Source organism: Protomyctophum parallelum (assembly GCF_964188405.1).
Source record: "Protomyctophum parallelum genome assembly, chromosome: 2".
NCBI lineage: Eukaryota > Metazoa > Chordata > Actinopteri > Myctophiformes > Myctophidae > Protomyctophum > Protomyctophum parallelum.
Genome location: NC_139699.1, coordinates 52,858,452 through 52,885,324, shown reverse-complemented (window position 1 = coordinate 52,885,324; position 26,873 = coordinate 52,858,452). Strand labels below are relative to the sequence as shown.

At 40.4% G+C, this 26,873-nt stretch overlaps 2 protein-coding genes across 2 annotated transcripts; both read left to right on the top strand.

The window, feature by feature from the left end:
• Positions 1-1,268: 1,268 nt before the first annotated feature.
• Positions 1,269-5,451, top strand: nmbb (neuromedin Bb). Its single transcript, XM_083757726.1, has 3 exons — positions 1,269-1,477; positions 2,664-2,842; positions 4,668-5,451. The coding sequence occupies exons 1-3, from the start codon at positions 1,294-1,296 to the stop codon at positions 4,722-4,724; spliced, it is 420 nt and encodes a 139-aa protein (XP_083613852.1). The 5' UTR covers positions 1,269-1,293; the 3' UTR covers positions 4,725-5,451.
• Positions 5,452-17,015: 11,564 nt separating this feature from the next.
• On the top strand, positions 17,016-24,985 carry tspan3b (tetraspanin 3b; the record flags this gene model as incomplete). The annotated part of the gene is made up of 7 exons (XM_083757459.1): positions 17,016-17,142; positions 19,860-20,051; positions 20,538-20,612; positions 20,776-20,877; positions 21,157-21,309; positions 22,311-22,394; positions 24,893-24,985. The coding sequence occupies exons 1-7, from the start codon at positions 17,080-17,082 to the stop codon at positions 24,983-24,985; spliced, it is 762 nt and encodes a 253-aa protein (XP_083613585.1). The 5' UTR covers positions 17,016-17,079.
• Positions 24,986-26,873: the final 1,888 nt, after the last annotated feature.

Sequence of the window (26,873 nt, the reverse complement as noted above, 5' to 3'; positions counted from 1 at the left end):
CGGAAGACTCGACCCGGGGCGAGTTCTCTCTTTTCTTTTCTCCGGAAAGTGAATAAGACTCGCCAAAAGGGGAAGCAATCTCGCCCCGAAAGTGAAGACGACTCGATTCAGAGCGATTCGATGCCGATGGAGAAATCCCACATAGTTAAATTACCTCATAGTCATGCTGCATGCGCTGTTGGTCGATGAAGAATTATAATCAAGGTTTGTCAATCATATTATGGTTTATGGTTGAAAGTAAACCATAAGTAAACTTTAAAAAGAGATCTGCAGTAATTGTGCTGCAGAGTGCATGAGAGCAGCTCCGCTTGCTAATTGAGTTGACATTTGCGCAACTTCACTGCGTGGCATTACAGTAATTAGTTATTTGCCAGCACCTGCTCCAATATAGGCCTATTAAATCAAACTTTATATAGCACATTTAAAACAATAGAAGCTGACCAAAGTTCAGGCTCCACAAGGTTTGCAATGGCGCATCGATAAAAGTTGCGATTTCACTAGTGGCATTATTCAGGCAATACTCAACAGATTGTTATAATTCCAAGTGATCTATAATCTGTGAAGTTTATATTTTCATTTGGGTGTAAGTAGGTTTTTATATGACTTATCAAACATGGTAGCCTAGCCTATATTTAATGTCCACTGAGCTGTGGTGCGCTTGCCTACACTCTCTCAATGAAGTGAAAAAAACTCGCCAGAATGTGAAGAGTCGCCCCGGTAAAAGTGGCGAGTCTTCTTGTTACCGTTATTTGTGGAAAGTGGAAAATGATTCCCATTCCCATTCCTGTCAGAAGTGTCATCCTCTTTCAGAAAGAGGGGGTCGAGTCTACCGTCGAGTAAAGGAGATAAAGCCTTTGCTCTCTGCTGCCAAAGGCCAGGGGAACTTTTGCTCTGCCTGCGTCGAGGACCGCTGCTTGCGCTCCTTGCGCTGCATTGGATTGGGGTTCGTAGAACTTCGTACCCAGGCTGACGGATGACTCAAGGGGAGACATTTCTTTCACCCTCGTTGCTATTGGGGCTGCCTGCACTTAGAGGTCTCATTCTATAATACTGGACACTTATCAGTTTGTGTGACTCACATTTAAATGAACGCTGGGTGGCCACTTCAAAATGTTAAACTGAATGAACGGGCTCCACGCACGCACACACGCACACATACTCATCACACTTCTCGTAGCCTACGCACACAAAACCGAGCCCACCCAGGTCATCATGCATATAAAAAGCACGAACCGCCGTTACTCCACCACGGACAATAAGAAGGGACGTTTTGACACTTGGAGAAATATTCGGATGAGCAGATTATTTCCCGCAATGAGAGGCTTGACGATAGTGTGTCCTTCTGGCTTAGTACTGACCTACCTGGTGTTGTTCTCTTTCATTTCTTTAACCAGCGCGGTCAACTTCGACCTGACAGATCTTAGGAATAAAGTTGCGAAAATTAAAGTGAATCCGCGAGGCAATCTTTGGGCAACAGGTATGTAGCCTATATCCCCTCGAAATGCGTTATTACGCATTTCGCGCGATTATTACGCGCGATATATTTTGGGCTAAAGATTAATCATAACAACATGTCGTCATGCATTTGTATGTCTTATTCTATTCTCCCGTCTTGTTTGTTTCATATATTATTTCTGCTAATAAATATTTGATATCCTTTCTTCAGAAGAAATTCATTTTTACGCACGTTATGCGCAATATGTTTTGAACTGTCGTTCGTTCGTTTTACACCATGGTGATCGGAGTGGGGTCCGGGAACCACCATCAGTCCTTGATGGAGTGCCCCAGGGGCTCCCCAGCAAAATGACTGAGGAACAACCAAATTAACCTATTTAGTGTAACCCTATTTTATATGGCTATTCAAAAATAGACATTTTTATTTAAAATCTTGAGAAAAATAATAATACTATACTACTACTACTACTACTAATAATAATAATAATAAACCTTGAATAACCTTGAAAATATTCTCTTAATATTTGGTGTGCATGCAGGTCACACCGAACTATGCCTTTGTTTGGGCGGAATCTGCTTTTCAATCAGAACGAGGTTTTTGGCAGAAATCCGTAAATTAACAATTAACCCTCGATTCCCATTGAAAAACATTGCCAGAATCCACCCTCATAGGCTAAATCAAAGTTCGGTATTACAGCACCCCTCGACCCCTGTCCACTCTATACACTAGCATGTCTGCATGAGAGGTCATTTGGACAGTTTATTTTATTTTATTTTGATGTTTATTATCTTTGCCCATGAAGCTTTCAGAATGTTCCCCTTCCATGACCATCATCATCATCCATCACCATTCTATCATCTCAGAAATGTTTGACATCTGAAACATTTTCTAAATATGAATTTAAGCACATGCTACTTGTGTCTCATTTTACTTCAGTCATTCTAGTGTTAATTAATTGGCATTTTAAAGGGGTGCGGACATATAATAGCCTATCCATCAGTTTGGACTGGAGGATCCTTGACAGTTGACATAAAATAGTTTGAGGACCATTGCCCATTAGCCTGAATATATACGTAACTGTAGCGTTAATTAGCCTATAATCAATTATTGAAATTGTCATAAATGCAGGATTGTGCAGAACATATTTCTAAGCCTGTCCATCGCGCACGATTAACGGTCAATTAACTTTTTTATTTTTATTTTAAAGGACATTTTATGGGCAAGAAGAGCGTGATGGACAGCCCCTTGCAGCCTTCCTCTGATGATGAAGATGGCAACGAAGAAGATGATGATGATGTGAGGGAGAATTATCTTCTTGGGAATCTTTTTCAGGAGGTTTTGCGGGTCGGGTTGAAAGCGCAGCCAGACAGCCTCTCCAAGAGTCAGGTGAGGGGGAAGAAACCACCATGAACACACTGTTTGTTTGTTTGTTTGATTGATTGATTGATTGATTGATTGTTGATTGATTGTTGATTGAATGCTTTATAACAGTTTGCTGAAAAAAGCACATAGGAAAGTAGGCCTTCAGTTCAATACAAGGTCTGCTATAGAGCATTGGTTCGCAACCTTTTTATAGGCCTACCACATCAGAAAATATGTGTCTCTCCATGTACCACTAATAACTGATAAAAGACAGGGGCGTATGTATACCTGCCCTTTTTGTTCCATTACTAAACCAATAATGCTGCTGCTCTGACAAAACTGTCTAATCACTATAATCAGCACAACTGATGATAAATGGTGCACTATAGCGCCCTTTACAGAGATTGTGCATTACATTCACCCATTCACACACATTCATACACAATGCTGGCAGCGGAAACCATGCAAGTCACCAACCAGCACATCGGGAGCAATTAGGGGTTCAGTGTCTTGCTCAAGGACACTTTGACACTAACTCTGGGGGAGCCCGGGTTCGAAACTGGCAACCTTGCGGTTACCATCCAGCCACTCTAACCCCGAGCCACTGCCACCACTGCCGCCCCTGATGATATTTCTAATGTGATTAATCGTTCTCAAATCTTCTATTAATGGCTAGGTGTGCTGTCATGCTCATTTCAGCATGGCTGGATATATTTTAACCAATTCCTAGTCAGAAGAACTACCTGTAGTAATATGAATATTTCATTCCACTTTTGGCCCCATCTGTGTACCACCAGACGGGGGCACCAGAGGGTAGCCTATAGTACCAGTGGTTGGGAACCTGCAGAACATGACATACAAATATACAGTACTATGCAAAAACTTCATATAAATGGTTAGAAAAATCACACCCGTGTGAAGTGCTCATATCATATACATGTGAGGGGCTCTTATCATCATACATCATCATGACGTAACATGTCTATTTGCGCAGACACTATGACATAAAATTGTCCATTCATTGTCAATAGGAATGTAATCTTTGTGTAGGACGAAAATAGACACTAATGACACTAATGCTCAGACACGTATGCACATAAATTCTCCATTCATTGTCAATGGGAATTTAATGTTTGTAAGACGACAATCTACACTAATAGCTGAATATATATATATATAGGAGGGGCTAGCGCCCCTCAAAAAAAAATATATATACAGTAGGCCTATAGCCTAAGGGAGATTTTACTGGGGCCAGTTTCAATTGCAGCCAACCAAGTGCTCTTTGAGAGTGGTTTTGAAGATAAATCCTCAGTGTTTACGTCATGTGAGACTATAGAGGCAATCCTGCAGGCATATTGCAAATTTATTGTAACTTTATATTCATTTTTACTCAATTATATTTTTCATTTCATTCATGCTTTGTAATGAAAAGTATTGCAACATTACATGATTGACATTGGCATGATTCAGACTCACATGCTGATGCTGTTTTGGCTATATGCTCCAAAATGAGTAAATACATCATATAGTGTCTAGAAAAAGAAGTAGCCTACATGTCTTGCATATTTTTTTGTTTATATTCTATAGGCTATTATTATTATTATTATTATTATACAACCTGTAATCCTTGTTATCATACATTGTGAGCTTCTAGGTCTACCTTGACAGCTTGTGCATCTGCTATATTTTAATGTAACCACATTTAAGAAAAAAGGAAAATATAAATGTTTTGGCCACAATTGATTATCTTTTATTAAAAAGTTTTTTTTAAATGATTATATCTATTACCGGTAGTTTGATTAACTGTTTGTTTGTGTGTGTTTGTGTCTCTGCATTGTGTGTTCTGTAGGAAACAGGGGTGTTGATGAAGATATTACAGAACTACATTCAAAGCAACAGAATGTGACATCATCAAACTGCGCTGCCGCCCACGCGTGTGAACACGCTGAGGTCGCCATCCGAATCGATTATGTCTTAATGTCTCTGTTAAATGCTTTAACATGATTGTATGGTAAGCTCCGCTGCCTACAACACTGTCGCAGGTTTTTGTCAGAAAATAGCAGATCTACAAGCTCACCACATGCAATGCCATGCAAAGTAGTATAGGATAAGTTAGCCAATCTGCAAAATAAACTTTCTTACCAATAACTTTCTTCAGAAATGTTGTCATAAAGGTGTCTCTATCACCTCTAAATTTATTCCAACCCAACTCCCATGGGAAACTTTGTGACAGCTGCATGCTGAAAGTTAGGGTACCATTAACAATCTATATGCAGGCAACATTTTCAAATCTTAATTCTGTGGTGGGTCAAATTAGGGATTTTTCATGATTCTGAATCCATTGCAAGCGTTTGTTTTGCACGAAAAACAATTTGTGGGCTAAAAACGGCCATAACCACAAATCTGATGAGTCATTACATTTGGAAAAGTTGCTATGGCTGTTGGCGTTTTTAGCCAATGAGTGTTTTTCGTAAGTTGGTATAAGCATTTATTTAGCAGATTGGTCACAAACTTTCCCTAACTAAAGCGTTGTGAGCTTGTACATTTTGTAGATCTGCTATTGCAACGCCATTATAGACCATAGAAGATGCACAGGTTGCAATACCGTTGGTAAATCATGTGGGCGAAATTGTTTTCCTGTTACTTTATGATGTGTGTTGAAATTGCATTGTTTATAACAAATATATTTATATATTAAATAAAACATTGGTTTGCAAAGTCGGTGACCTCGATCTGCTGTATTGTAAAGATGCTTTTTTTATTATTTGAAAATCATGTTTTTGTACGAGTCAAATGAAAAATCCTTTAAAGCATATTTTCATATAGTAATTAGTAATTCACCCTTTGTCAAGTCCCACCCGTGGTTGTGCCCCTCTTCGCACCCATTGGTTGCCATTTCGTGGTTGGATAAAAGTCCTCTCTCTCCATCCACTACCATTGAAATAACATGTTTTTCAGTTGCTTCATATTGATATTCTGTGCACTCAATTCTTATTTTAAACTTGGTGTCAGTAAAAAGGAACATCACAGGTGCAGCATGGTGACTGGGCATATCATGTTTGTTTTTAGTTTTTTCCCAAAAAGACGTTTTAGCAAATTCAATATAAGGCAGAACCAAGGCAGAAAGAGCCTGCTGGTTAGTCAGTCAGGGACCAATCAGAAGGCTGAACACTATTACTGCTCATTAGAAGATGGAACCATTTCAGAGCAGCGCTGTGGATAGTCCAGAAACCTGCCAGTGACATTGTCAGTAGGCAGGTTCTGTAATTTAAAAAGAGATTTCATATGTTATTGTATTTCTGTAAAATTATGTAATATCTATGTATTTAAAAAAAAAAAACAATTTCCTATGGACCAACTCTAAGTATGTCACACGCATGCACACACACACACACACACACACACACACACACACACACACACACACACACACACACACACACACACACACACATTCCATCCCATCCCATCTTTCAGCCTAATTTACACTGGAGAGGAAAGTGTGAAGTCACAATTCAGCCACTTAACACTTTATCACCAGGGTACAATGCAGTGATGTGATGCTATGATAATTAAAAAACGCAGACATTATTGAAATAAACATAATCCGACATGCAGTGGAAAAATTCCATGTTGGGCACTTACATCTTTAATATTAATAATATGGAATAGAAGTCGTGGGCTATATGCTTTAGTAACTTCCTGTAGGAATGAACACATCACAGATACTTGATTGATTGAATACTTTATGCAAGACATTTTAACAACATGCAGTGAGTACAGTCACTTGGTCCAATGTATTCAATTAAATAATGAACATAGCTTATAAATAACATAATAATGCATCAACAAATACAAAACAATATGCACAAAGGATAAAAAGGAAAAATCACACCTGTGTGAAGTGAGGGGCGCTAATATATTAAAGTCTAACTGGTGTTGATTAGGTGATGTAATGGTGATGTAAAACAAACGGTGCCATACAAACATTAAACGCCATTAACAATAAAGAGACAATATGATGTGACACATTATGACATAAATTTCCCCTTTATTGTCAATGCGTTTACTAAACAAACTTTGAACTGAAGACAAACATTAAACCTGTGTAAAACTGCAGCAGTGAATGAAACCACACCTACTTTCTATGGGAAAAGTACAGTGGGCTATTTCAAAAACCACAAAATTGCACATACATAAAATACCACCCCAGTTTCATTTATTTGACTAGATTTCAATATTGTTCATTTCAATCTACAAAGCAACTAAAGACAGCAAATAAATAGAGTAAAAAGTACAACATTTGTCTCCAAAATGTACATAACAGAAGATAGAAATGTACCTGATGGCATTATCTTCTGTGCATTTAGTACTGGTCCTATATTGTGACATATATTTTGGATTTGTGCATTGGGAAGGAGGGAATTTGCAGAGCTTACAGTACTGTAGATCTGACGAATCTTCCCCCCAGAATCAGGATGCTCAGATGCTCAAGGGGAAGTTGTATACAATGTAGTTCTAGGAGTCGGAGACCACCCTCTACTTATCACGGCTGACGGCCATTCCCTGTTCTCAATCGACTGCTGCCTTCACTCAGTGGCCACTCCCCCCATTCACAATCACCGGCCTGTATCCACTACACCAGAGCCGTAAGACAGAGTTACGACATTGAGGGGGCAGGAAACAGCCTGGTCATGTGGTTCATGTACTCGCGCGAGCCCATAGACTCCAATGCATTCCGTTAACTTCTGGTTGTCCCCCCCCCCCCCCCCCCCCAATATCACCATATTTCAAACTCACCTCAAAACCCACCTGTTTAGGCAGGCCTATGCCTCTGTGTGACCTGTGTCATCTGCTGCAAGCTGTGCCTTAGTTTATTTTTCTGCTTTTAACTGTGTTGTACTGTTTTTATCCTGTACGGCGACCTTGAGTGCCCTGAAAGGCGCCTTATAAATAAAATGTATTATTATTATTATTATTCAATAGAAGTCTATGTAGAAGAGCCTGGCCCCATGAACTGAACGGGGTTGTCGTAGCTCTGTCTTACTCTATGGCTCTGCATGACACCTGCCTCCACTCAGCACAGCCAAACCTTGTTGCAATCACCACAGTATGAATACACCTGCGATCTCTCACTTGTTTGTTCTGAATGCTTCAGGACAGACAGACCAAACATGGGGAGTACTGCGCAGCTGCTGTGCTTGTAGTCTGGTCCATAGCCCTATTCCCTTGCTGCCGTTGCATTAAGCCGGCTTTGCCCTTTTCCACCAGAAAATAAATGTTTTAGTTACTCCACTGCACCCTCTACCGATATTACCAAGAGAAAATCTCATAGACAAGATCTTTCCTTGGCTTCCGGTGAAAAGAAAATCCCTTTCTGGACAAAAAAGGGCATTTTATACTTGTGATGGGGGGCTCAGAGTGCGTCCACTAAGGAAAGTAGGCTTTCTAATTGATTGATTGATTGAAATATTTATTAACAGTTTGTAGAATTTACAGTACATTTTAAGCACAAACTCAATACAAAGACTGTCAACTGTGAGTGAACGACCCAATTAAGCATTACACTTGTTTACAACAGGGTCCACATTGTTCAATTCATCAAAACATTTAGAGACATACAAATAGACACTTCTATGTAGCTAAAGAACAGAACAGGAATTCATCATAATGACACAAGCTGCCTTTGTATTGGTGAGTAGGTAAAACGTTCTTTATATTTCCTGGTCTGCATTTCATGCGAGGGCATGCAGGAAGACAACAGTCCCATATCTCTAATGAAGGGTTTAGAGCTATGGACCAGAGCTACTGTGCTTGTAGATCGCCATTTCTGTTATTCATTGCTTCAAGTATGTCATCCTCCTCCACCCACCCCAACCTCCTCCTCCTCAATTATTACTCTGCTTTCTTCTGTCTCTATAGATTGTATGCACATGCATAAAGTCAGTGGCAAATCGAGTGGCAAAGTGAGTTTACGTTGTTTAATGCAATCAGATAGGACTTGTAGTAGTAGTAGTAGAAGTAATATTGCATTGCATCGCAGCCTTCCAATCAGCCTTGTCAATGATTCAGCCTCATCCTGTACGTCCACTTACCTAGTTGGCAGCAGCTAATAATCACTGCAGGTACTCGAGCTGTATTGTTTGGTTGTAATTGTTGCTGCTTTTGTGTATTTTTCTACTTGGCTGTGTATGCTGTTCATGCTTTGAAGTCCGATAATACACACTGAAATTATGACGCCATGAACAGGGCCTCCCGATCCTTAAGGCCGCCCCTGGTTATAGGTGTGGTCTCTTAGGTCACATTCTCACCTAATACTTCGGTAGACTCAGATCCGTATGGGCGGGGAATTGGGATTATTGCATTTTTAATTGGCTGGGGTTTGCCTTCACACTGTCATTCGCAGCAATTGGAAACGCAGCAGAGGGGACCTTTATCAATGTGTTCCATTCATAAACTATAGCCTACACAGTGAAATCTATGGTGATAAAATTACACTCATAACGTGCATGTGTCGTGCCATCTGGGACCCCCCCCTCTCTCTCTCTCTCTCTCTACGCACGCAGCCGCCACACACTGTTCTTTTGGGCATGGAGCATAGACTGTAAAAAATATGGACAAAGCGTTCTCCGGGTCTAACATGAACGTAAAATGAAGCCTGAAATCGCTTCATTGTAAATCGCCATCTTTCTAGATCCGTTTGGTACCAGCTGGCCATTGGCTGGCTCCGTTTTGGACCAGCTGGCCATTGGCTGCCCAGACAACGAGGCGGGACTTCCCCCCTTCTTCTCCGTTGGTTTTTATTTTGACTCGAGTGGGAGGGGAATCCCGATCATAGACTGTAACGGTAGCCACGCCCCTCAGAACATACGCGATGTTTTTTTTTCTTTATGGTCATTTTTTTAATTAATGGGACCATAATTTTCCAAAAAGAATATTATGACATTAGAAATGAGACTTTAAACTAGTGACTGGAAGAAGAAAGTATTCATGACCATGTTTATTAAGGTAATACAGTCTAGGTGAAGTTGGGCCAAAATACATGGGCCTCTATGGAGCTATGGGGCTTTTTGGGTCCAGCCCAGCGCCACAACAGGCCATTATATGAACTACCGATTTCAAATGAGGCTTCACGAAATATCTGGCTGACTGCCCCCCTGGCATGGAGGCACAGCGCTGCATGAGCGCACTGATATAACTCCCCAGTCCCACACAGTGACAGCACTCCATGTTTACGGCACGCACAGACAGACAGACAGAATATTATGTAGGCTATAATACACTGCAGTGTTTTTATGTGTTTTCTTAAGCAATTGATTAATGTACACGTCCTCATTTCGATCAGGGCTTCAGTCTCCTTATTCGACCACGTCTATCCACAGTAACGGGACATCTTTGCGCTGCGTAAAATATGCCTTCTCCGTCTCCAACTGTGTTCAGCTCCTCACCCGCCACATTATGTGCTTTATTTACTGCGGATTGCATTCACACCTGCACCGAATCGTAGTCAAGTGCGATTCGAAGCGAAGCGAAACCCACGTTTTTGGGCGGAGTAAAATGCGGTTATTTGCTGCGCATTAGGATTCGAATGAGCCTTCACACCTGCCAAACGAAGCGCACTTTCTGACAATGCGCAGCAGGATTCGTTTTAATCGCAGCAAAGCTCTCTGGTATGAATGCGACCTTATACTAGTGAATGGTTAATTTAACTCTGAAAGTGTACAGGACCAAATGGACCTGATGGCCAATATTTGGTTCCAATTGTACACTCTTGGAATAACAATAGACAAATTAACCATGCAGACTTTAATACACAGTCAAATATTATTATTATTTATTTATTTTTATTTATTTTCCAAGCGAACATTTTTACTAAAATATTTGCTTCTAGGGGTCCCTGGAACAAAGTATTTTAAGACGGGTCCGCGGCCAAATGCATATAATTCGTTGGGGTCCTTGACATGAAAAGGTTTAAAAAACGAATTTGCCTCAAGTCTTAATGGGTTAATTTCTTTTGCACAATTCTCAAATGATAATTATAATAATTTTCAAAACAACATGTGTACAGCTCCAACTGGGCACAGATTAGAATTGCTCATTGTTTTTAGGCGTATGCAAATTAGCAAACACTAATTGTCCACAAAAATGATTATGTAGCTTGAATACGGTAGTTGCACTCTCCAATAGCCTACATGCATGAATTCTTTCTTTGTGCAAGCCTCTTTTTCCACGATGGCGCTCCTTCATCCTTTTGTATGCTGTTTGCTGTGTGTGCTGTGCTCTTAGGTGGTTATAGTGGTGTAGCCTATTCTGTAGCTTAGCTTTCCCCTAAAAGTGGTTGTTGCCCACTGGCAGCTGACTCTGTTTTGTAAGTTTTTTATTGTAGTCTTTGATGTTTACCTCTGTTTTATTATCTTGTGGTATATTGGTAGTATAGCAAACTGGTTCCTACGAGCTGTGACTGCAATGTGTGATTTTAATTAGTTAATAAATTCAGTATTTATGCCAGTATTTGTAGTTTGTCTGTGTTCCACTAATAAATGTATTTGGGGGGAGTCTCATGTCTCATTGTGTGAATTTGTTTGTGGGGAACCCAATTTAGAGTATTCACCTATCCCTTCTATTCCTTGATGCCTCAAGGTGGCGTAGTCGTACAATTTTAATGTCATGTCTAAGTGTAAATTCCTTGCTGCACCTGGTTGCATTTAGGACAAGCCAATCAGCAAAAATATGACCAGGTTTCTATTAAAATAAATAAGTCTTGATCCTTTCCTGTGGCCAATAGTGTGAGGCTGTGGTGTTGGGTATGCAGCTGTTCACCTAATTGTTCTTTGTCAAAAACATATTGTGTGCTCACAGCATCTTTATGAGTGGTTGTCAAGTTTTTCTCTTTTACATATTTCTGTTGGGTACCTCATTATATCCGAATCTGTTTGGACATAATGCTTTTCAGGACAAGCTAATAAGGTGTTGCTTCACTGATCTACAAGCTTGTAGATCTGCTATTTTCTGCAAAGGTTTCCCCAGGATATGGATGCTGCCATCTAAGTGGTTACAGGCTACAGCGTGTCCCAGGGTCAAGCACAGATAGACATGAGGTAGTGCTAGAGCGCCTGCCCTTTTGCCAGAGGTGGGGACTTGGACTCGAGACTCGACTTGGACTCGAGTCCTGATTTTGATGACTTTAGACTTGCTTGATCAAATCAAAAATAGACTTGGACTTGCTTGGGACTTGAATGCCAAAGACTTGAGACTTGACTTGACTTGAACGCCAAGGACTTGAGACTTGACTTGACTTGAGCCCTCTTGACTTGAACATTTTCAAGTCACTTAATACCTTACAGCAGTGGTCCTCAACAGGCGGACCGCGGTCCACGACCGGACTGCGGCACACCTCTCTGCGCACCCTGGAGAAAAGGCCTGGGCCGTGGCTCAGTGGTCCAGGCACCTTGGCTGGTAATCCAGTCTGGCAGTGTGCCGCGGGTTCGACTCCCGATCCCGACAGGAAATGGGGAGAGAGATCGGGGAGTGACCCCCCATCTCTCTCCCCATTTCCTGTCAGCCTATACTGTCTGTCCCTCCATAAAGAATATAAAATAAAGGCGAAAGCCACAACAAAACATTAAAAAAACAGAATAAAGAGAAGAAAAAAGGTCACCGCAACCGCAAGTTGAATTCTCCGTTGTATTCGATCAATGCCCAGAAACGCAATTAACACTCTTAATGTGTGTATTATGGGCATGGGCATGTCATGATGACAATGTTGCGCTGACTGGCTCACATTCACACATTCAGTTGAATGAAACAAAATTGGATTTTTGGAGGTGTGAATAAGTTTTCATTATGTTTTTGAGACCACCGCTACCGTAGTTAAGTTTGAAGAAAAAAAGGACGAAGAAAGGCGCAACAGTTTTCTCAGTGCTGGAGGTGTGAATAATGAATATTTTGTCAAAGTGAAAGGGCTATACAAACCCGGTTTGTATACCTTGGTAATTGGTTGTTTCTAGGTGAGGGGCGCAGCAATTTTATTTTCGTGCGCATGAGACTGGACCATGGTCTTGTTCAAAAAATATTTGTGGACCTTCAGCATTTCTAGTTGAGGACCCCTGCCTTACAGCAAGCCCAAATAATATTAAAATGTTTAAAAAGTGTAACGTTCTGGAGAAAAAAATTGCTTGTTTTTGTCTTGTTTCTTTTTTGGTCGGTTTGCTTATTTCTCTCACGATACATGGCAACGCTGACAAACTCACAGTCCCATTGACGGTAACACAACAACAACGAGACAGGAGGACAGCACATAAATCGCCTTGTAATTCGTATTGATTCCCCGACATTAAAGTATCAGTATCAGTTCAAAACAGGACACATCTTTTAATTTCTGTTAATTTAAACTGGTAACCTTAATCATGTAGTAGCGTGTACTAGCGTCGCCTGTGTTCCACGTGCTGCACATAAACAAACACATACCGGCTTCACTCCTGCCGTCGTTGCTGTTTTGGAACAGTGAATTAGAGCATCAGTTTAATGTTTGATTGTATTAGAGTCTTCCTTATTTTTGTGCACAGTTTAAGTTTCTTATTGTTTAAGTTTATCTGATTATCTTTTGTATGACATGTAAAATGGTTTGGTAATGGTATATAATGTAACATTCCTCTTCTACCCTGGATTTGAACACGGTTTCAGTGCAAGTAATGACATTTTACCATTGTAATAATAATAGCCTGCTTGCTCAGGGGAAACATTGAATTTGTGTCAGATCCTGTGTCTCTGTGAGACATGACCTTTGACATGATCTAAATGGCTCAATAGAAGAGCAGAGAGACAAACTACAACCACCCCATTGTACAGAGTGGTGCGTTTTGTTGGTGGACTCCAGAACCCTTGTTTAATAATAAATGCAAATTGTGGAAAATGCTTATGATTTATGTAAATCTTTACATATCATTAATTAGTATTATGTCTTGGTGGGACTTGTTTGGGACTCGAAACAAAAAGTAAGGACTTGGTTGGGACTTGAAACAAAATGCTTAGGACTTGGTTGGGACTTGAAACAAAATGCTTAGGACTTGGTTGGGACTCGAAACAAAAAGTCCAGGACTTGGACTTGACTTGGGACTTGCCTGTGTTGACTTGGACTTGACTTTTTTTGTACAGTTTAATAGCCAGATTGGGATATGGTCGCAAGTTACCACAGTGGGGGCATTGGGGGCAGCCATGTTTGTTGTTTGACATCATCGAGTGATCACCAGACCTGAATCGCTAGAACATTGTTTTTAATGCGTGGCTAGCGATTCAGGGCTGGAGCCATTTAGGCTATGCCCCAAAATATATTAATCTCACACACTATTAAGGCAGCCGGGGGTTCCACGCGACGCACAAGGTGCCCATTGTAGGCCCATTGACCTACCCCTCAAAATGTGCAAAAGGGTCGAATCAGCCCTTAGCGGCTTCTGACAGTGTTATAAATTGTCCATGCATGTACAGTACATCTAAGTCTGTGTACTTGAACTTGAGATACAGTGTACTTGATATGTATTGTGTACTGCCTGTACTGTAGCATACTTTATAGGCTACGAGAGACATCTCAGCGCTTGCTGCATTAATCATTATCATGTCACGTTTCTCTTCAGCTTGGCATCTCTCGGTCAGACTCTGGTCTCTCTCACTCAGGGCAGCTGCTGCCTTCTCATTCAACTTCACAAGTCTGTCTGTCTGTCTGTCTGTCTGCCTGTTTCTTTGTTTGCCTTGGGTGACATGACTCATGATTCATGACATAATTTTCACATGTTGTGACCATGTGGACCTCAGTTATATTATGCTCTGAAAAAGAATGACATAGGGACCAAAACGTGAAAGGATGGCTTTTCTTATCCACAATAAATCTATTGCTTCTAGTTGCAATGCCATGTCTGTTTGCCTGTAATACGAAACATAAAAGGTACACATTTTCAATTTCAACTTTATAAAGTTGAAACTTCAGGATATAGAGCCGGGCTATTGATTCAAGGCCTCACAGGCACTCATTGGAGGGGTAATCCATCTTCCATCTTTAAGGGGCCAAAATAATTGGTTTGCTTGGGTTAAAGAAAGATGTGACCTCACATTTTCTCGCATGGGGAATTTGTTATCTTACATGCATGTCTCTGGACATTTGTATCAAGGGATTATGGTATACTGGCTCCAGGTACTGTAGAAGACAGAGTTAAAGGGACACTTCACCCTTTTTCCAAAATAAATGTTAATGACGTTTATAAGATTTAGAACACTTTCCTGGGGGTCTTTATTAGATAGGTTTTAGATATTTTTGATTTTAGCAGTGAGCCCAGTGTCTCTGATGTCATGGACACTGGGCTTACTTACTTCCTAGACTACAATTCCCATAATGCTTTGGTGCACTGCTCCTCCTTGTGGATAGGGGGAGGGCTGTCTTACTGAAACAACATGTAGTCCAGTGTCCATGACATCAGAGACACTGGGCTCACTGCTAAAATATCTAAAACCACATATTACACACAAAGACCCCAGGAAAGTGTTCTAAATATTCTAAACGTCATTAACAATATTATTTTGCAAAAAGGGTGAAGTGTCCCTGTTTAAGCAACTGAAAATGGGATTGACTTTAAAAATTGTAAATGCAACCTTGGCCTCAAGGCCATCAGTGCCCACATACCTGACTAACTACCTCACAAAAGTGAGCGGTCGACACCCAGGCACAGACACAAAACTAGAGGGAGCGAGAACAACGATCTGATACCGCCCACTTTAAAAGTTTAAAAACAAACATGGGTAAATTCTACAGCACTGCCACCCAAGCGTGGAATGCCCTGACCCGCTCCCTCAAAAAAAATGCAGATCACTTGCATCTTTTAAAACAGGCCTGAAAATCCACCTTTCAGCAGGCCCAAGGGAGAGGAAATGATCACCCCCCCCCCTTCCTTTTCCCCCTCACTGTATTTACAGTGTTTTATTTTTTCCTTTTTGATTTTTTTGTTGTTTTTACCTGTGAGGATATTGATTTTTGTTGTTATTGTTCATGTCATGTCTATGAATTGATTGCATAGGGCCCAAATGGAAACAAAAACGCAAGGACTTTTTTTGGTGCTACTCCTTTTGGACTGAGTGTTTGACTGTACTCTGTTTATACATTCTGTCAAATAAACTATTCAATCAATCAATCAAAACTGGTTGTATTTAGGCTCATCACCAAATAATTGACAATAAATGTTTGATTCAAAATGTATTGTACTGTACACTAATAGTGCTGCTGCCACTGTCTCCATCCAGCTGTATATGTAAATAGTGAAACACTGTCACCCTGTGGCATAAACCACACATAGCATAATAACTACAGCTTACATTGTTTCCCCTTTGAAACCATCAGGAAATTAAGCAAAATAACAGGGGGTATAGTTTAATTATAAAAACCCTAGTCTTGTACTCACTATAGGCCCCTTCCTGTTTTTGCTCGATAGGCCTACTAAATATCTTCGGCGAAAATAGCATAAAAACACATCTTGCAGGAAGAGACAATGAGAGATCTTTACAACAGATTCAAAGAAGGCTGCCTGCCAGTCACAATGTGGGACAATGTCTGTCCCACGCAAAGAGGGACATCTGGTCACCCTGGTACCGTACATGTTGTGACCCCATATCACATTTACATTATGTGAAGTAGTTATAAATAATAATAGGGCTGAAACTATGGATTATTTTCTCAGTGATTATTCTATTGATTATTTTCAAATAGGATTATTTTTGGGATCCTCGATTCTTTTGGGGAATCGCGGCCTGAAAAGGTTGAGAACCACTCTAACATTAATAGCCCATATTGCAATGTTTTTGTGTGGAGCAAATGCATGAGTCCAATGTTGCAGAATATCACCATCATCATCATCACCATCATCACCTTCATCTGCACCATCACCATCATCACCACCACCATCATCATAACCTTCCTTCATCACCACCACCATCATCATAACCTTCATCACCACCACCACCATCATCACCATCATCATCATCAACATCTGTACCGTCACACAGTTTGTTTTGAGAGATGACCTCATCGGGTACATACATTTGCAGAGCTCTGGTTGGTTCCTACGCTTGCAGAATCCGCTCAGGAGGGGGCGGGGACACGGCGGAGCCATTTTATTATGAATGTTATTATTCTAAGAACAGAGAGGCTGCAGGTGCATCGGTACATTTTTATATCTTGTTTTTTTTGTTTTGTTTTGTCCATTCCCAGCCCTGACGCAACCATGGGGCAGTGTGGGATTACGTCATCTAAAACCGTGCTGGTGTTTCTTAATCTTATATTTTGGGTAAGGCTTTTTATCCCCCAATGTAAATGGATTCATTGCATTCATTTGATAACATGCATGGATGCTAGACAACTGCGCCAGTCGCCAAACGGCTGCTGGCGATCAGCAGACGACCCAACTTTAACACAAACAATTTGTTTTAGTTTTGTAGGCTATATTTGCAGTTTAAGCAGTGATGTTTGATCTAGCAGAAAGACAGATGATTAACATTGTAAAGCAGTCGAATCTCGAACATTAAAAGGACTGTAAGGAAGGACACCAAAAGGATTTGCACATGACCCCCATTTGGAAAGAGTAGTACCAGCGAGCCGCGAACGGTCCCCATAAGCCAGATTTGTATTTACAGTGTTCTAAACGATAAAAAAAAAAATCTCAAGATGCCGACGCGTTGTGATTGTGAACTTGAACATTATAGGATAGGTCTGCTATCTTTAATTTGTTGTAAGCTGTAGCAGCAGCTGGCCTGGGTTGAGGTGGTTTAATGATGGCTGCTGCTGCAGCGCAGACATCATGCACCGTTGGGTTGGATGACGTTATGCCAATTCATAGCTGGCATTTTTATTTTATTTCAAGGACTCCCAGTTTTATATGCATTTGATTAGAATATTGGTTCTCAAACTTTTCTTTTAATGTCAGGACCTCTAATAAATGTATGTATATTTTGAATATGCATCCCCATCTGAATATTTTGTTCCAGGGACCTCCATACAAGATTTGTGTTGTTAAAATGTAATAATATTTATAGGCTAATACATAAAAAAATCTCAGATCTTTTTGAGTGGTGCAACCACTCCTACATCCAGCATGCAATGGTGTACCTGTGTGTGTGTGTGTGTGTGTGTGTGTGTGTGTGTGTGTGTGTGTGTGTGTGTGTGTACCTATGAGCACGAGTATGTTACTTATTTATACCAGTAGGGGGCACCAGAGTACAGAGAAGAAATTGGAACGATACAGAAGAAATTGGAACGATACAGAGAAGAAATTGGAACGATACAAATTGGAATGATACAGAGAACCAATAGACGGGAGTTGCACCACTCGGTTCACACTGGTGTGATTTTTTAATGAACGCCTCACATCTTGATGTGTTGTGAGCTTTATTGCGATGTGTTGAGCTTGTAGATCTGCTATTTTCAAGTGAATATGCGGATAGGACTATACAGCTAGCCTGGCATCAATGCCAACCTCACAATGAACAGGCAGAACATCACTGGTTCTCAACGTGAGGTCTGGGGACCACTGCGGGGTCCTCACCAAAACCAGTTAATATAACATCAAGGTTATCATCTATTCTAAACCCTCTAGTTAGTAAACTGGACCGGTTGAGTTGTCCCTTTAGGCCTACTTGGACCCCTTGTTTCTGTCTAGATAATATCTTAAACAGGCTGTGGACTTTTAGCCCACAGCTTGTAAATCTGCTATTTCTGGCAGGGAATGTATTAGCCCTAGAACGGCTCTTGTTGTTACATACAGTATGTACAGTATTTCACATACAGAGCCATAGAACACACAGGTTAATTTCAGTTCGGGTTCTACATGGGCGGCCTAAATGTGATGAATGCTCCGTTTGTACTCGCCCATTAAATTATTCCAAAGACGTGGTGTGAAAAATGGTCCTCTAGTTTTATATCCATGTGAAAGTTCTGGCACAAAACACGTATTTAGTGAATTATCTCCACTTTTTCAAGAGATGCACACGGACACATTTTCAAATCGACCAGCTCCCGGTGCAAGCCATCTATGCCTGAGATACATGAAAATTTACGAAGTATAATTAAATGATCACAGGCATTCTAGGTCTAGGAATGTATCATTGCATGAAGCACTGTTTGAAAAACATACAGTAGCCTATAGGGCCAAAATGGGTCTGACATAAACAAAAAGAATAATACATAAACAATGTATTTGTAAAAATCCAAAACTTTTTCAAACTATTTACGATTTTTGCAATAGGGCTTAAGTGATTCATTCATAAGGCTTTCTTTTAAGTCCCGGGGAGACACCACATTTCTCTTTTGGTTCTCAAACTGAAAAAAGTTGGGAGCTCAACCCCTTGTTTGTCTGTAGAGCTCCGAGAAACTAATGCACTTTCATATCTAAATACTAGAGCTGGGACTCGATTAAAAAAAATAATCTAATTAATCAGAGGCTTTGCGATTAATTAATCTAGATTAATCGCATTTTAATCGCATATCATTATTTGACCCGAGAACAGTGAGAAAGCAATTTTTTCAAATGGATTTTGGTATACTAGTGAATCAATGAATAGTGAATACATAGGTTTAAGCAATAAAACATTGTTTTTGTAGTAATAGGGGTAATAATTCTTTATTGAATAATTGCACACAACTGTGCTGTAATCCACGCTACCATCGGATAGCCTTTTAAATCCTATTTCCAATCCACGGGGACAAGCAAAGTGATCTCAGCGGCTTCCCCCAGTCTGGTGAACTGTCTGCAGTGTCTGGTGGTGTTATTGTCTGAAGAGGACACGGACACTTGGTGCGCAGGTCCGTCTGAAAACTGTCCAGTGACAACGTTCTGCAGTGAAAAAAATAGTGCGATTAAAATGCGTTAATTATTTTAATGCATACATTTTTCTGTAGTTAATTAATCGCAATTAGTCCCGGCCCTACTAAATACGGATGTACTGGGAAAAATACAGTATAATATTAACATCTCTCTCTCTCTCTCTCTCTCTCTCTCTCTCTGTGCAGGCAGCAGCAGGTATTCTGTGCTACATCGGGGCATATGTGTTCATCACATACGATGACTATGAGCATTTCTTTGAGGACGTGTACACGCTGGTCCCTGCGGTGGTCATCATTGTGGCGGGGACACTGCTCTTCATCATCGGGGTGATCGGATGCTGTGCCACCATACGCGAAAGCTCCTGTGGACTAGCGACTGTTAGTATGACGCTGTTGTCACCTATGAAATTAGCTGCATGTTATGCTGTGTTGCTTTCATCAGTGGTTCTCAACCTTTTAAGGCCTTGACCCCCCCAAAATAACACCCTGAAAAGCACTTGGAATGTGGCATTCCAAATACACGTTTGACTCGATTCCACAGCAATATGTGATAAACAACAGATGGACAAGCTGGCTGCCCTAAATCTGACAGTGACAGACAATGGCAGACCTGAGGAGCAGAGATAGTTGACCGTTTCCTTAGCGCTTCAAGTTCAAGCTGTTATACTTCTTGTATATTGTAGATATTCATCTGGCAGATAAAAATATGAAATTGCTTCATTTCACTTTTCTGCCTCTCATCAGGTAGGCTACATTCGGTGTCGCATCTGCGACTCATTGAGCAGCTATTTATTTCACGTGACGTCACACCGGCATACAACAAAGTATAAACAAGGTGATAAGGTGCATATGTTTTCATTTCAGTTTGCAGCCATCCTTCTGCTGGTTTTTGTAACAGAGTGTGTGGTGGTGGTGCTGGGATACATATACAGAGCAAAGGTAACACACAACACACATACTATACATATGCACGCACACATGCACGCACGCAGATACATATTTTCCCAATTATAAATTATAAAAAATTATAAAAAGAAAAAAGTGTTTATAGATTATGGATTGTACATAGATGTTGATAGCATCATGTTCATGTGTATTTAAGGTGGAGGATGAGGTGAATCATTCCATTCAGAAGGTTTATAATGAATACAACGGCACCAACACTGATGCTCCCAGCCGTGCTATCGACTATGTGCAGAGACAGGTGAGAAGCATGTGAGTGTGTGTGTGTGTGTGTGTGTGTGTGTGTGTGTGTTTGTTTTATGTGTAAAATTATTTTGAAAAAAAAGAAAGAAAATCATGAAAAATATTGTTTTTTAAATTTGAATCTCTTTTGAAATAACAAGCAATGCAGGAAAGGGGGGAAAAGGGTACGTGCGACCCATTTGGGAAACCCTGACACAGAGTGTGTGTGTTTGTGTGTGTGTGTGTGTGTGTGTGTGTGTGTGTGTGTGTGTGTGTGTTCCATGTGTTGTCCTTGCAGCTTCAGTGCTGTGGCATTCACAACTACTCTGACTGGAGGAACACCCGCTGGTTTAAACAGGCCAAGAACGGCAGCGTCCCGCTCAGCTGCTGTCAGCCCGACATCAGCAACTGTACCGGCACCCTGACCCGACCCAATGACCTCTATCAGGAGGTACACACATTTGCGATTTTATGAATGCCACTTTTATTTAAACCATCTAGACCTGAGACTGATTCTACCTTATAAATCAGTGTTGGGCAACTTTGAAGATGGAGAGGGCCACTATATTTCCACACTCACTCCAGAGGGCCACATTGCACAATAGTAGTCGGGTGAAAACCTTGTATGTCAAAATCTTCTTTTGTTAATATTTAAAAAAACAAATAGTGTTTTCACTACTTTTGTGGAACATTCTTGTATGATGAAGTAGGCCTTTAATTTACAAAAAAAGGAAACTTGAAACTTGGAGAGGAGCGACAGTGACATTATAGTAACTAAACTGACACGGATGCTTTCCCGGGATGAAAGGTGTAACAACGTATAGGCTTTCCAGGTCCAAATGGAATAAATGTTTTTGCCATTTTTTATCCTAAAGCCGAAAATAGCTGATCACAACAAGATCACGGAGTGTGAGCCTTTGAGCTTAATGACACCCCCAGGTGGTTAAAGCCAGTATTACCAGTCCTTGGTAATGTGCATGGCCGCATGCATAAAATGAGTGGCAAATCGAGTGGAAAAGTGAGCTTATATGTTTGTATGATGATGATGTCACCCACATACCCTCTATAGGCTCTGTGCACAACTGTAGTTTCCTTTAACCCATTCTGACCTGAGATCAGATTCATACGAGGTTTCCACTGCGGACACACACTGGTCTGATTAACCCATTCTGACCTGAGATCAGATTCTAAAAAATGTCAGTCGTTCTTCGATTTTTCAAAAAATAGCAGACCTACAAGCTCGTATCGCGCCACTCGGTGGCGCGATATGAGCTTGTAGATCTGCTATTTTTAAATAGCTAAAGCATAACATGATGCTGACACCAAAATGGGTGCCCGGTCAGAATGGGTTAATAGAAGGCCCAACTCTAGTATGTATGTATGATCTTTATTTCCACATATGAAATAATATAGTGTCAACTCAGTAAATGGCTTTGTGTTGGATTCCATCAGGGCTGTGAGGCTCTAGTTGTGAAGAAGTTGAAGGAGATCATGATGTACGTCATCTGGGCTGCTCTGACCTTCGCATCCATACAGGTAAACACAATGCACATGCATGAGCTTCTATCTGTGTACAGTATGCTTAAAATATGACATAGACCAGCAGTTCTCGGCCTGTGGGCCCCAAATACTTGGCTATAACAATTCGATTTGATCATTTGAATGATAATATAACATTAATATTCAAAAATGCATTTAAAATCTTAAAAAGAGATTTCATTGTGATACAGATAAATGGGAATTAACCTCAAATTAACCACGGATTATCCACAAAAATAGCAGATCTATAAAGTTACGTGTCATTGCGTTACCATTGCTACTTTTGCCGCCAAACACTGTCACACAACAAAGTATAACATAGATTATACTATAAGTTGTTACGGTGCTATATCTTTGCATTGAAACGTACAGGTTAAAGCTTTATATTCTGATAGTAATCATTCCTATAGTGTTTGTAGAGTAACAGTTAACGATATACACATAAAACCTATATGCAATGATTAAAAACGATCATAACACTATTTTTTTCAAAGATATTTTTTCAGGGCTTTTCAACATCTATATTAGACAGTACAGTGTAGTGAGACAGGAAAGGGATAGAAAGATGGAGAAACACTGCAGACATGACAGGAGTCGGATTTGAACTCGGAACCTCGCGAGAGTCGCGACACACAAGGAGTTCTAACTGGCAAGTGCGACTGCAGGCACCCCATCATACGAAACACTTGGTATGTTCTGTATTTATTTTGCTGCAGCAGGTGCATTCAGTTTAAGGGAACTTATGACGGGTTTGAAGGGTTAAAGGGATACTTCACGTCACAAATACTTTGGGCTATATCTTGCGCGACCACTTAACCCTTATCCCTAAACTTATTTGCCATTTAAAAAATCTACAAACGTCTCAATGTAGATCGGCTAGTTGTGGCACAAGATGGAGCCCTTTGTGTTTTTTCCCCAGACAAACAGACAGACACACAGAAAGGGGTGTCTGTCTGAGGCTGTAAAAAAGAAAGTCAATGCATCATGTACCGTATATGTCATCATCTAACTACAGTGCTGTGTGTCTAATATGCAATGAACTTACAAAAGTCTTGCTGGGTTTAAATACTTGTGACCCAGAGAACACTGAATAGATGGGTAATGAAGCACCCTTCTTCCATAGATTCAGCAGCATACAGTGCCTTACTGGATGACCAGATGAGTGACAGCCGATGACATGCCGACACGTCAGTGGGCTGAGCAGAGATGATGTGTGGGTGCTGGTGACAGAGTGACTGTTGAATAAAACCACATCTGCTTCTGTAGTTCGAACACGTCATCTCAAGATAGTTGTATATGTGGCAATGTTTTCATGATGCTGTGTATTACATCACCTCAGCATCTCTGTATCCCTTTATCACATTATGACCGGGATAGCCGTTGGCCGTTGGTAGACCTTTAAAACTGGGAAAGCATCTGTGTCATTTTAGATGTTTGCTATGTAAAGTATATAGCAACAGGATTTTGTATTTATTTTTTGAATGAAAAATAGAAAACTTTCTGAAAATGTAGGTTAGGATTTTGAAGGCGTCTTTAAAAACCCTCTGGTCTATATGGGTTAATAGGACGAGGAGTGTATGTATTGTTTGATGGTATTGAAAGCCTGTCGTATACCGTAATAACCTTGATAGCCTACCGGGCCAGGTGCAGTGACACTGTTGACCTGCTGTAGCCCCATCTGTTACCTTACCCATCACTGTAATGTGGCTCGGGACTCGGTCACATAGCGTTGCCATCTGCAGGACTGGGGTGCCGGGCATATAGGGGCATTTTTTATCTATTTTCCAAAGTTGTATTGCAAATTTGAAGGTATTGACATGTTCCTACAGCTATCTGTAGTAAGAAAAGGATGGCAAAAGTGGGAATGTTGAACAGGAGGAGGAGGACAGAGGTGCTACGTCCTCCCGGTGAGGTCTCCTCACTGGCAGGTGAGCCAGTAGGCTACAACAGCACACAGAAATGTGTGGGGAGGAAATTAATTAATTGGCATAACGACACAGATGGTCACAGGCGGCTCTAGGTGGAATATACAGCTAACCTCACATGATATTGTGACACTAGTCTGTTGTCCATATTAACCATGTTTTGGTTTTTCTTGTGTGCTGTTGAGCCAATAAGCAATTTACAAGCTCGGCTAGAGTATTGGTGCGCGACCTCGCCATACAACAAAGTGTAAATCAAGCAGGGTGACAGTGTTTAGCAGTGCCATGTCTGTGCTGGATACCTACACTACACTTGAAGCAGAAAGTTTATGTATCCAGAAATCATTAAATGCAATTCAAGCTATTTTATGATTTCACATCATTGTGGCATTTTCCATCAACGTTGGTGAATCAGCTTCAACATGCTCTTCACAGGCACATGCTGCGTTTCAGTTGCCAATAAGGGGGGCGCGTGTGTGTGCGTGCGTGCGTGCGTGCGTGTGCGTGTGTGTGTGTGTGTGTGTGTGTGTGTGTGTGTGTGTGTGTGAGTGAGTGCGCGCGCGCGTCTTGCAGATGCTGGGGATGCTATGTGCGTGTGTGGTGTTGTGCAGAAGGACTCACGACCCGGCGTACGAGCTACTGGTCACATCCAACAGTTACGCCTGAGGACCACCCACCCACCAACCAGTCAGCAGAGCCTCACTGGGACTTGTAGTTTTCAGCTGTAGTTCTGTTCTGTAGTTCTATTAAGCTCAATCACTCCTTGCACAGCTCATGACCCACTATAGTGAACACTGGAGGTGCATTGTAAAAGCCTTGGTGTTTCTTTTACTCTGAAAAGGGTACAAATGGAACCAGGTGGACTGTAACTCCGAAGAGAGTACAAGTGGAACCAGGTCAATGTTTTTCCATTTATACTCTCTTCAGAATTTATTTAACACTGCGAATTTTACTGTGTAGAAAGAAATTATCCTTTTTGGGGGTTTTGGGGAGGGTGCCAATATAAGTTATGTATTGCCATGCTTTGTAAGTTATTTTTTAAGTTTTTAAACAAACTTAAACGCTTAAAAAGGCCAAAGTTATATACTGTACGGCTGATTGATGTTATTGATGTTGATCTGTAACACATCTTTTTTGTTTTTATTTATTAATTTTGAATTATTGCAGTTCAAGGATCAAAGATCATTTGGAGGTCAGTGTTTGGAATTGGAATGTATTCCTTGGTGTGTCAGTTTGCACTATACTGGAATTCTAGCGACATTTCTGGGAGACATTTAAAAGGAAAATCAAAGTCACAATGTCTATGTTACTCTAAGTATTAGTTTTGTTTATATTCGGGAATATGAACGATTGAGACTTTGGCACACCGAATTCCTGGTTATTTTCCTAATTGTGAGTTGGAGAATAATTCTGTTTTGCACTGCAGTACTTTAAACCTCTTTTAGTCAGACTAGATGTCCACCTAGAGAGTTTCCAAGATCTCCTGTGTGTCTTGTTAACAAAATCCTCATTGATAATTTATTTGTTTGTTACTCAGTTTGGTTACATTTGTACAACACATTTAATAATGTACTCAAAGTATCATAATTAAAAAGTGTTTGTCAAAGTATTTTTACAATAGCATATCTAGAAGTTTACAACGTGTCACATTGCAACACATGAGCTTGTAGATATGATATTCTTAAATAGCCTGAGTATAAAATAGAGCTTAATTGTTTAATGTGTAGTAAAATCTAAATCTACAAAGTGACTTGTAACTATAAAGTTTTGAAATACATAGGACCTCAATGGAAAAATGTAAATCCTTTTAGACCAAGTATATGACTGTACTATTGCTGTTTTCATTTCTGTCTCAAAGTATTCATTCAATTAATCAATAATTGAGTAAAAAAGTGCAGTAAAAAGTACAATATTTGTCTGAGATATAGTGGAGTAGCAGCATTTAAAATATTGACAAATGGACATACTAAAATAAGGTTAAAGTACCACAAAATTGTACTTGAGTACAGTACTAGAGTAAATGTACTTTTATGCAGTGTTACTTTCCTCCACTGCCTAGAAGTGCTATGCGAATGTCATCAGTGTTACTTAAAAACACTGTGTGTGTGTGTGTGTGTGTGTGTGTGTGTGTGTGTGTGTGTGTGTGTGTGTGTGTGTGTGTGTGTGTGTGTGTGTGTGTGTGTGTGTGTGTGTGTGTGTGTGTGTGTGTGTGTGTGTGTGTGTGCGCGCGCGCGTGTGCTAGGGCATTCACTTCTAGTCATTTTTACTAGTTGACTAGTTGCCTAGTCGACTAGTTCTTTAACTACCTATTATGTAAAAAAAAAACTAAAAAATTACGTTTTTTTGGAAATAAATATTTGCACATTTAAAAACTGTACATTGGTGACTATAACTATAATCTACCTGATCTTGAGGCCTACAATACCGGGAAAAAAATAAAACATTTAAAAAAATACATTTTTTTATTATTTTTTATTATCAACTAGTCAGTACCAACAAGGTCGACTAGTGGATTTACTAGTCCTTAATGCCCTAGCGTGTGCTTGTTTGTACA